The sequence below is a fragment of the Dreissena polymorpha genome, chromosome 1, assembly GCF_020536995.1.
Source record: "Dreissena polymorpha isolate Duluth1 chromosome 1, UMN_Dpol_1.0, whole genome shotgun sequence".
In the NCBI taxonomy this organism is placed as follows: domain Eukaryota; kingdom Metazoa; phylum Mollusca; class Bivalvia; order Myida; family Dreissenidae; genus Dreissena; species Dreissena polymorpha.
Window position 1 is genome coordinate 153,583,587 of NC_068355.1, and position 12,300 is coordinate 153,595,886.

General features: G+C 38.2%; 1 protein-coding gene across 2 annotated transcripts in view; it reads right to left on the bottom strand.

The window, feature by feature from the left end:
* Positions 1-1,168: 1,168 nt before the first annotated feature.
* The window catches only part of LOC127856573 (U3 small nucleolar RNA-associated protein 18 homolog), a 50,610-nt gene continuing 39,478 nt past the window's right edge, over positions 1,169-12,300 (bottom strand). For both annotated transcript variants that reach the window (XM_052392875.1, XM_052392877.1), the window contains exons 11-13: positions 6,930-7,104; positions 5,354-5,496; positions 1,169-1,254 (exon numbers count right to left, since the gene is read on the bottom strand). In XM_052392875.1, coding sequence (XP_052248835.1) covers positions 1,230-1,254; positions 5,354-5,496; positions 6,930-7,104 — 343 coding nt within the window. In that variant the 3' untranslated portion in view covers positions 1,169-1,229. The remainder of the gene's footprint in view (positions 1,255-5,353; positions 5,497-6,929; positions 7,105-12,300) is intronic.

Consider the following 12,300-nt stretch of genomic DNA (forward strand, 5'->3'; position numbering starts at 1 on the left):
TGCAGCACAGACTACATGTACCTCAGACACCACTTCATCCGCCAGCAACGAGACCGTGGAATCAACTGCCAAAGCACATTGTGACAGCTACCAGCCTTGAAGTGTAACGACATAGGCTTTCAATGACTTTTACATAGTTTAAAAAATAAATCTTTTTACTGCGCCAAATAAGGACTCTTCAATCGTTATTGTACATCAAGAAAGGGATCTTGTATAATATATGAAGAAGTAGGGATGTGATTGATACCATCCATTTCTCAAGAAAGAATTGAAAGTTGCAAATCTCTAAAAACGGATGCTTTTGATATGACGTTGTAAGAAAAACAAAAACTCAAATTTAATTTCTGAAGTCCACGTATAAATTGCCACAAAATTATCAATTCAAAAGATACCATGCGATGCGAATAATGCCCAGTTGTTCCACTCTAATAACTTTTAGTGAGTCATTGCCATTTCATTACAAATTGGACTTTTAAAGAAATTTTTATTGACGCACACACTTTCACAAACGAATAATCAAAATTTGCTATATGCAGTATTATTTAAGGTTGAACCTGCGCTCCAAACTTTTCATAGATATTGGAGATCTCTTGAACAAATACGTCACTTTCAATGACAGCTTAGGCAGATTCGATAACAAGAAGTAAGATTCCAAAAAGAGAAGTCATGCTCATTGACAAATCGTTTTGATCCCTTGATCGTTCAGAGATTTTATTGCCCCACATTCTTGTTTCGAAGCTTACAACTACTTTGTTGGTCTGTAATTTTATAAACCTCGGTATAATGTAAATGTATTTTCACACCTGTATACTTTGTGTATGTCTGTTCAAAGTGTGATTGGTGCAATACTTTATTCAATTGCTTTCAAAACCAAAGATGTCTTGACCGCTCCAAGGGGTAAAACCAAGCTTCATTTTTTTTATGTCCTGTATTTTACGGTCAAGTGGTCACTGGCCTTAAATAAATGTTAGTAAGAATGCCCTTCTGACTATGTTCTTGAGTTTAATTATTCCTTTTCTTTCAATCAAGCCATACATTGAAAAAGCGTATAAGGAAAGATCAATCAGCGTCTCTGACATTCATTTTACAAACATCTGATGACATTTTTTGGGCATTAGAACTTAGCACCATACATGTCACTGCTGATAATCAAATGTAAAGCCAAACGCAATACTTATGTTTTATATTTACAAAATGCCAATAACAATTCAGGTGAAATAGTTCCCAGCCTAGTAGTTTCCATAATGCTTCAATCTGAAACAAAACAGAAACAAAATACCAGTAAGAATTTGCGACTTTGTTAGGTCGATGTATGTACTAGGAAATATGTCGATCAAGATGCCTACAATAAATGGGTATAAAGATGGCGGAGCATACAAATATACAGCTCAACACAATCACAGTGCATCCTTCGGATAATAAATGTATCAACAAATGAATCATATCAATAGAAATTAACATTTATATTTATTTATAATATAAACCTTTCACAACAGGAGGCCTGGCCTGAAAGTCCCAAAGTCGCTCACCTGAGATTCAAAGGAACTGACCTGCTTTGTGCAGCCCAAAATGTCATAAGAACAAAATGTTCTTACCAACTGTCATGACTAGTGAACACCCTGTCAGCCACGTTTTTCTACAGACAAGAACCATTTTCATAAACATTCAAGATATCATTTAAACAAATATTCTGACAAAGTTTCATGAAGATTCATGAAGCCATATAAGGAAAAATGTCCAGCCCCTTGGTAGCCATATTTTTCAAGCAACTGGAACCATTTTCGAACTTGTCCAAGATATCATTTGGACAAATCTTCTGACAATATTTCATGATGATCGGACAATAATTATGGCTTCTAGAGTGTTAATAAGGTTTTACAAAAGCAATATAAAGCAATTTTAGGAAAAATAACCTTCCCCCTGGTGGCCATGTTTTCAAAACAAATGTAACCATTTTCTAACTCATCCAAGATATCATTGAGACCAATCTTCTGACCAAATTTCATGAAGATTGGACAACAAATGTGGCCTCTAGAATGTTAACAAGGTTTTACTAAAGCTATATATAGCCATATAAGAAAAAATGCCCCGCCCCCTGTTGGCCATGTTTTTAAAGCAACCAAAACCATTTTGAAACTCATCCAAGATATAATTGGGACAAATCTTCTGACCAAGTTTCATGAAGATCAGAAAATAAATGTGGCCTCTAGAGTGTTAACAAGGTCTTACTATAGCCATATAAGGAAAAATGCCCCGCCCCCTGGCGGCCATGTTTTCCAACCAACCGGCATCATTTTTGAACTCTTCCAAGATGTTGCTGAGATTAATCTTCTGACCAAGTTTAATGAAGATCGGATAATAAATGTGGCCCTATAGTGTTAACAAGATTTTACTATAGCCATATAAGGAAAAATGCCCCGCCCCTTGGCAGCCATGTTTTTCAAGCAAACACAACCATTTTCCAACTCGTCCTACATATTATTGGGATGAATTTTCTGAACATGTTTCATTAAGATTGGACAATAAATGTGGCCTCTAGAGTGTAAACTAGTTTTACTAAAGCCATAAATAGCCATATAAGGAAAAATGCCCTGGCCCCTGGTGGCCATGTTTTTCAAGCAAACAAAATGATTTTCGAACTTATCCAAGATAAACTTGGGAAAAATATTCTGACCGAGTTTCATGAAGATCGAAAAATAAATTTGGCCTCTAGAGTATTAACAAGGTTTTACTATAGCCATATAAGGAAAAATGCCCCACCCCCTGGCGGTCATGTTTTCCAACCAACGGGCATCATTTTTTAACTTCTCCAACATATTATTGGGATGAATCTTCTGACCAGGTTTCATGTAGATCGGACAATACATGAGGCCTCTTGAGTGTTAACAAGATTTTACTATAGCCATATAAGGAAAACTGCATCGCCCCTTGGCAGCCATGTTTTTCAAGCAAACGTAACCATTTTTGAACTCGTCCAAGATATTATTGAGACCAATCTTCTGACCAATTACATGAAGATTGGACAATAAATGTGGCCTCTAGAGTGTTAACAAGGCAAATGTTGACACCGCTTAACTTACGACGGACAAAAGGCGATCACAAAAGCTCACCATGAGCACATTATGCTTAGGTGAGCTAATAAAAGTAGTTGAACACTGAAATTTAAAATCACACATCTCAATACAAACCACAGGACTTCAGGAGCCACACAACTATATTTGTATTTTGCCATATTGACCTTCCAATTTCAAAGTTCTTAGGGCTTTAAATAGTTTATTGGGTTCCGAAAACAAAAAACTCTGTCCAAATGGTAACTTTTAAGCCTGATGGAAATTTGCTAGAAACTGAATCTAACCATTTGCTACGTTGCCAATAAGCATAGTATGGTAGGGTCAGAAAGTACAAATTTGCAGACTGGTTTTAGAAAGCATAACAATACAAGAGGGCCAAGATGGCCCTAGTTCACTCACCTGAGAGGAGTTGGTTCATTCAATCTTTACCAAATGTCAAACTTTACCTAGATATTGTCCAGACAAACATCCTGGTCAAGTTTCATCATTATTGAACCAAAACTCTGGCGCATGGAGTGTTTTTATTTTTGTAAGATTTAACCTGGTTACCTATATTTTGAGTTGATCCCCCTAACCAAACATCAAACTTTGCTTACACAAATAAATATGACCAAGATTCATAAAATCTGAAACAAAATTGTGACCTCTAGAGTGTTAACAAGGATTTTGTATAATATAAAGAAAATTTGGACAATCTAAGAGCAATAATTATGGCATTTATAAGGTGATTTTGCTCATTATCAAACTTGACTGAGATCTTTCAGCAAATTTGATAAAGAATGCTTGAGAAATGTGAATGCTAGAGTGTTTACAAAACAAATACGGACGGACAGACGGCGGACAAAGACCAATCCTAAAACCTCACCTGAGCAATCGGGTGAGCTAAAAAGTGTGTTTCACCAATCTGAGCCATTTTTCAAATTGTCCGAGAAATCAATAAAACCAATCTATTGACTAAGTTTCACGATGATTAGGCACAAAATGTGACTTCTATAGTGTTTGATCACAAGGTTTCTCTCTAGTCACATCAGGAAAACTGCCCCACCCCCCTGGCAGCCATATTTTTTTACCGATCGGGACCATTTGCAAACTCATCTGAGATATATGTAAAACCAATCTTTTCACCAAGTTTCATGATGATTGGGCAATTAATGTGACTTCTAGAGTGTTCACAAGCTTTTTTTACTATATAAATATAGGAAAACGCCCCCCCCCCCCCCGGCAGCCATGTTATGCAACTGACTGGAACAATTTTCGAACTCAACTCTTGTATCAAGCGAACAAATGTTCTGACCAAATTTCATGAAAATTGGGCCAAAAATGTGACTTCTAGAGTGTTCACATGTTTTCACTATATACATATAGAAAAAAATGCCCCGCCCACAGGCGGCCATGTTTTTTCAACGATCTCGACCATCTTCAATCTCGTCTGAGATATCAATGAAACCTATGTTTTGACCAACTTTCATGATGATTGGGCAAAAATTGTGACTTCTAGAGTGTTTACAAGGTTTCTCTATAGCCAAATAAGGAAAATTGCCCCGCCCACTGGTGGCCATGTTTTTCAACGGACCGGAGCAACTTTTGAACTCAAGCAACATATCATTAAGGCAAACATTTTGACTAAATTTCATGAAAATTGGGCAAAAATGTGACTTCTAGAGTGTTCACATGTTTTCAGTATATACATATAGAGAAAAATGCCCCGCCCACTGGCGGCCATGTTTTTTCATCGATCTGGACCATTTTTCGAACTCGTCTGAGATATCAATAAAACAAATGTTTTGACCAACTTTCATGATGATTGGGCAAAAATTGTGACTTCTAGAGTGTTTACAAGGTTTCTCTATAGCCAAATAAGGAAAACTGCCCCGCCCACTGGCAGCCATGTTTTTCAACAGACAGGAGCAACTTTTGAACTCAAGCAACATATCATTAAGGCAAACATTTTGACTAAATTTCATGAAGATTGGGCATGAAATGTGACATGTACAGTGTTTACAAGGTTTTTCTTTCTTTTTGACCTAGTGACAAGTTTTTGACCCAGCATGACCCAGTTTCGAACTCGATCGAGATATCATTGGGACAAATCTTCAGACCAAGTTTCATGATTATCGGAAATAAATGTGGCCTCTAGAGTGATTACGAACAAATGTGGACTGACGGACGACGAACAAAGACCGGTCACAAAAGCTCACCTGAGCAATCAGGTGAGCTAAAAAGTGACAGCATTTTTTAGGATCACAGATGGTATCTGCATGGAAACAATTGCTTTATCTGACCTGTACAGGAGCGCCTTTCCTGAGACAGTGCCAATAGTAAGGTATCCACTGTTCACGGAGAAGTCGACCACAGTAGGCACCTTTAGATTGTGATCCATCTTGTCAGGGAAGTTGGAGAACACTGACTGACTTGCTATGTGGAACTGAACATTACAGAATATAAAACAGGGCATAACAAACAGACTGGCTGGCAAAGTGGATATGACTATGGAAGAATGTTAAACATGGAGTAACAAGAGATGTGTTTGTCAGAGACACAATGCCCCCTTCTGCGCAGCTTTAAAGCCACATATTTGACCTTTGAACTTGAAGGATGACCTTGACCTTTTATCACTCAAAATGTGAAGCTTCATGAGATATACATGCATGCCAAATATCAAGTTGCTATCTGAAGTGACATAAAAGTTATGAGCATTTTTCGAAACCTAAATGCCAAATCTAAATGCAAATTGTGACGGAAAGACAGACGGACGGTCCGATCACTATATGCCCTCCTTCGGGGATTGAAAACAGACCAGCAGGAAAAGTGGAACTGAGTGACAATGGGTGAATGTTAAACATGGAGTAAACGGACTATCAGGCAAAGTGGAGCTGACTATGGGAGAATGTTAAACATGAAGTTAAAAAACGGGCTGGCAGGTGAAGGGGAACTGAATATTGGGGAATGTTTAACATGGAGGAAAAACGGACTAGCAGGTGAAGGGGAACTAAATATGGTGGAATGTTTAACATGGAGGAAAACCGGACTGGCAGGTGAAGTGGAACTAAATATGGAAGAATGTTAAACATGGAATAAAAACAGACTGGTAGGCAAAGTGGAACTAAATATGGAACTAAATATGGAAGAATGTTAAACATGGAGTAAAAAAAGGACTGGCAGGTGGAACTGACTGTGAAAATGTTAAACATGGAATAAAAACGGACTGGAAGGCGAAGTGAAACTGACTGGGAGAATGTTAAACATGGAGGAAAAGCAGATGAAGTGGAACTGACTATGTGAGAATGTTTAACATAGTGGAAAAAACGGATTGGCAGGTGAAGTGGAACTGGCTATGGAAGATTGTTAAACATGGAGTAAAAACGGACTGGCAGGTGAAGTGGAACTTAATATGGAAGAATGTTAAACATGGAATAAAAACAGACTGGTAGGCGAAGTGGAACTGAATATGGCAGAATGGTTAACATGGAGTAAATCACAAATTAGCACACTGGGTACAACAGAATATGGGAGAATATTAATAAAACAGGGAGCAAAACATGGAATGTTTGGCAGGTGGAACTGATTTAGAAGAGCATGAAAAGGGGGCATTATAAAGATGAATAATTATGGCTCCATTTGGTTTTGTTTGTTGGATGTTACAACATTATTATTAAGGAACATTAAAATATTTAAGACTTTTTACAATACAGTTTTTAACTTTACAATTGAAAACTATACTCCATTCATCTTTTCATATGAGTGAGTTAAATACATCTTATTTTGTTAATAATTTTGTAATGATCTTATTAATCAAGTCATTTACCAAACGCATGAATTGGTGGACATTGATTTTTGGTCCCCAAAATGAGAACTTACAAGTTTGACAGCCTTTTCTTCGTCTCTTGATCCTATGCAGAGAATCTCTGAAGTAGCATTAAATTTGGCTATTTTGCAGCTAGATGTGAGGTTCATGATGCTCTTTATAGGCTTGGGTTCAAATTCCAACATGCAACTCTCTCTCTCATACAGATTGACAACACCTGTGTTGGAACTGTCAAAAAAAGAAAATCAATATTTGTACCAAATTGTATGGCTTATATTTCCTTTCTTAGTTTCAACAAAATATAACAAGCAGTTAGAGCAGCTGAAAAAAAGTAACTAAATATTCGTACGTGGAAAAACGGACGTATGGCCATAATTCTGCTTAAACTCTTTGAATACAAAGTTCCACTCTTTAAGACATTCAACTTTAAAATTTGATCCAACCAGTAGTTGAAAACACACAATTTTTGGGATAATATATTCGTTAAAGACAAAAAGGGACATTCTGCAAAAATTCCTGAGATCCATAATAACATTAATAACTAGAGCTTTGTCACAGACGTGACGAATACCCCCACATGCCACATTTTGCATGTCGTGTTCACAAAAAACAGCGGACACCATGCTCAATTTTTAAAACACACCAAGTGACCCTTTGACCTAGTTTTTGACCCAGAAAGGCCCATGTTCTAACTTGGCCTTAAGATCATCTCCATAAAACTTCTGAGCAAGTTTGGTGAAGATCGGATGTTAACTACTTGAATTAGAGAGCAGACACCATGCTGAATGTTAAACAAGAGGGCCAAGATGGCCCTAGTTCGCTCACCTGAGAGGAGTCTGTTCATTCAATATTTACCAAATGTCACGCTTGACCTAGATATTGTCCAGACAAACATCCTGGTCAAGTTTCATCATTATTTCATCTGCGAGTCATGATCAATGTACTTATGAAGTTTGATGATCCTAGGCAAGCATTCTTGAGTTATCATCCAGAAACCATTTTTCTTAGTTGAGTCGGCGTGACATTGACACCCATTGTGTGAATACGTTTTTTGGTACTGTGACCTTGACCTAGTGACCTGATAATCAATAGGGGTCATCTGCGAGTCATGATCAATATACCTATGAAGTTTCATGAACCTTGGCATAAGCGTTCTTGACTTATCATCCGACAACCATTTTACAATTTCATGTTGCCGTGACCTTTGCCCTAGTAACCTGAAAATCAATAGGGGTCATCTTCGAGTCATGATCAATGTACCTATGAAGTTTCATGATCCTAGGCATAAGTGTTCTTGAGTTATCATCTCGAAACCATTTGACTATTTTGGGTCACTGTGACCTTGACCTTTGACCTAGTGACCTGAAAATCAATAGGGGTCATCTACGAGTCATGATCAATGTACCTATGATGTTTCATGATCCTTGGCCTAAGCGTTCTTGAGTTATCATCCGGAAACCATTTTACTATTTCAGGTCATCGTGACCTTGAACTTTGACCTAGTGACCTGAAAATCAATAGGGGGTATCTGTGAGTCATGATCAATGTATCTATGAAGTTTCATGATCCTAGGCATAAGCGTTCTTGAGTTATCATCCGGAAACCATTTTACTATTTCGTATCTTCGTGACCTTGACCTTTGACCTAGTGACCTGAAAATCAATAGGGGTCATCTGCGAGTCATGATCAATGTACCTATGAAGTTTCATGATCCTTGGCATAAGCGCTCTTGACTTATCATCTGGAAACCATCTTGTGGACGGACTGACATGAGCAAAACAATATAACCCCTCTTCTTCGAAAGGGGGGGGGGGGGGGGGGGAGGGGAATAATAAGAAAACTGCCCCCCTCCCAGCAGTCATGTTATTCAACTGACCGGGACCATTTTTGAACTCATCTCTCGTATTAAGGAAACAAATGTTCTGAGCAAATTTCATGAACATTGGGCCAAAAATGTGACTTCTACTGCGTTCACGTTTTCACTATATACATATAGAGAAAAATGCCCCACCCGCTGGCGGCCATGTTTTTTCACCGATCCCGACCATTTTCAAACTCGTCTGAGATATCAATAAAACCAATGTTTTGACCAACTTTCATGATGATTGGACTAAAATTGTGACTTCTAGAGTGTTTACAAGGTTTCTCTATAGCCAAATAGGGAAAACTGCCACTATATACATATAGAGAAAAATACCCCGCCCACTGGCGGCCATGTTTCTTCACCGATTTCGACCATTTTCGTACTCGTCCGAGACATCAATTCAATCAATGTTATGACCAGCTTCCATAATGATTGGGTGAAAATTGTGACTTCTAGAGTGTTTACAAGGTTTCTCTATAGCCAAATAAGGAAATCAGCCCCACCCACTGGCGGCCATGATTTAAACGGATCAGAACCACTTTTGAACTCAACCAAAATATCGTTAAGACGAACATTTTGACAAAGTTACATGAAGATTGGGCATGAAATGTGACTTCTACAGAGTTTACAAGGTTTTTCTTTTTTTGACCTAGTGACCTAGTTTTTGACCCGGCACGACCCAGTTTCAAATTCGGCCGATATTTCACTGGGACAAAGCTTCTGACCAAGTTTCATGAAGATGGGACAAGCAATGTGCCCTCTAGAGTGTTTACGAGCAAATGTTAACGGACCGACGGATGGACATACGACGGACAAAGACAGGTCACAAAAGCTCACCTGAGCAATCAGGTGAGCTGAAAATGCACTAAGTGACCCCGTGACCTAGTTTAAGGCCCGGAATGGCCCATGTTCAAACTTGTCCTTGAGATCATATAGATAAAGCTTGTGACCAAGTTTGGTGAGGATTGGATGAAAACTACTTGAATTAGAGAGCAGACAACATGGTGAGGTTTAAAACGCACTAAGATACCCCGTGACCTAGTTTTTGACCCAGCATGACCCATATTCATACTTGACCTAGACATCATCTATATACAACTTCTGACAAAGTTTGGTGAAGATTGGATGAAAACTACTTGAATTAGAGAGCAGACAACATTGTGATGTTTAAAACGCACTAAGTGATCCCTTGTTTTTGACCCGGCATGACCCATATTCAAACTTGCCCTACCCATTATCAAGATACAACTTCTGACCAATTTTGGTGAAGATTGGATAAAAACTACTTGAATTAGAGAGTGGACAACATGGTGAGGTTTAAAACACACTAAGTGACCCCATGACCTAGTTTTTGACCCGAAAAGGCCCATGTTCGAACTTGGCCTTAAGATCATCTAGATACAACTTCTGACCAAGTTTGGTGAAGATCAGATGAAAACTACTTGAATTAGAGAGTGGACAACATGCTGAATGTTTAAAACGCACTAAGTGACCCTGTGACCTAGTTTTTGACCAGGCAAGGCCCATGTTCGAGCTTGGCCTAGACATCATGTAGATACAACTTCTGACCAAGTTGGTGAAGATCAGATGAAAACTACTTGAATTAGAGAGCGGACACTTAATACGGACCGACAGACCAACCGACCGACAAGTTCACTCCTATATACCCCCCTAAACTTCGTTTGTGGGGGTATAACTATCATCTGTACATTAAGCTCAATCAACTGACAAACTTTGAGTGGCATACAGTCAGTGGTAAGTTAGGAGTCTAAAGACAATTTTTTTGGATCCCAATAGTAGTTAAAGATAAGTTGCAAAAACACAATTTTGGGAGTATATTACTATAGTTGAAAAACAGACTAAGGGCCATCATTCTGTCAAACCTCCATGCAGCTAAAATTCCTTTCTTTAAGATCATTCTCTCATCAAACAGGCATTCAACTATAACGGTTTGATTGAGATTCCCCCAGAACATAAAGAGAAGTCAAACGCAAAATTTTGGGACGATGCTTGTCAAAGCCAAATTCGCTTCTCTATGACAATCTACTAATTAAAGGATATTAAACTATTAAAGTTTCAGCATGATCAAACCAGTTGTTAAAAAGGAATTGAAAACACAAGTTACAGGAAATCAAAGGGCCATAATTCTGCCAAAACTAGTCATTGCCAGAATTCCTATCTGTAAGATCATCTACACATTAAGGGCATTCAAATAAGATTGTGTGAGCGAGATCCAACGAGCAGTTAAGAAAAAGCTCAATACGCAAGCTTCAGGATATATGTAACGACATATAGATGTAATGCTTAAAACAGCCCACTCCAAAAATGCATAAATAAAATTGTAAACATGATCCAAAAAAACATTTCACAAACCAGTTAACATTTTAACAAAATTATACTTTCAACAAGAGCTGTCACCATAGGATGACTTATGCCCCCTATAAACGCTTGATAGAAGTTATGAGCTTTTTTTGAAACCTAAACACAGATTTTGAAACCTAAATGCGGACCCTAAGTTCAAGGTCAAGGGGTCAAAATGTGTGTGCGTATGGAAAGGCCTTGCCTGTATACACATGCATACCAAATATGAAGGTTATATCTCAAGGGACATAGAAGTTATGAGCATTTTTCAAAACCTAAACGCAGATTTCGAAACCTAAACGCGGACCCTAAGTTCAAGGTCAAGGTCACAGGGGTAAATTTTTTGTGCGTATGGAAAGGCCTTGTCCATATACGCATGCATACTAAATATGAAGGTTATATCTCAAGGGACATAGAAGTTATGAGCATTTTTTGAAACCTAAACGCAGATTTCGATACCTTAACGCGGACCCCAAGTTCAAGGTCAAGGTCACAGGGGGTAAAAAAATTTGTGCGTATGGAAAGACCTTGTCCATATACACATTTATACCAAATATGAAGGTTATATCTCAAGGGACATAGAAGTTATGAGCATTTTTTGAAACCTAAAGGCAGATTTCGAACCCTAAATGCGGACCCTTAGTTCAAGGTCAAGGTCACAGGGGTAAAAAGGTTTGTGCGTATGGAAAAGCCTTGTCCATATACACATGCATACCAAATATGAAGGTTAAATCTCAAGGGACATAGAAGTTGTGAGCATTTTTCAAAACCTAAACGCAGATTTCGAAACCTAAACGCGGACCCTAAGTTCAAGATCAAGGTCACAGGGGTAAATTTTTTTGTGCGTATGGAAAGACCTTGTCCATATACACATGCATACCAAATATGAAGGTTATATCTTAAGGGACATAGAAGTAATAAGCATTTTTCGAAACTTAAACGCAGATTTTGAAACCTAAACGCGGACCCTAAGTTTAAGGTCAAGGTCACAGAGGTAAAAATGTTTGTGCGTATGGAAAATCCTTTTCCATATACACATGCATACCAAACATGAAGGTTATATCTCAAGGGACAGTTATGAGCATTTTTCGAAACCTTAAAGCAAAGTGTGACGGAAAGACAGACAGACAGACGGACAGTCCAATCACTATATGCCACCTTTTCTTCGAAAAGGGGGCATAAAAAGACCTATCAATATA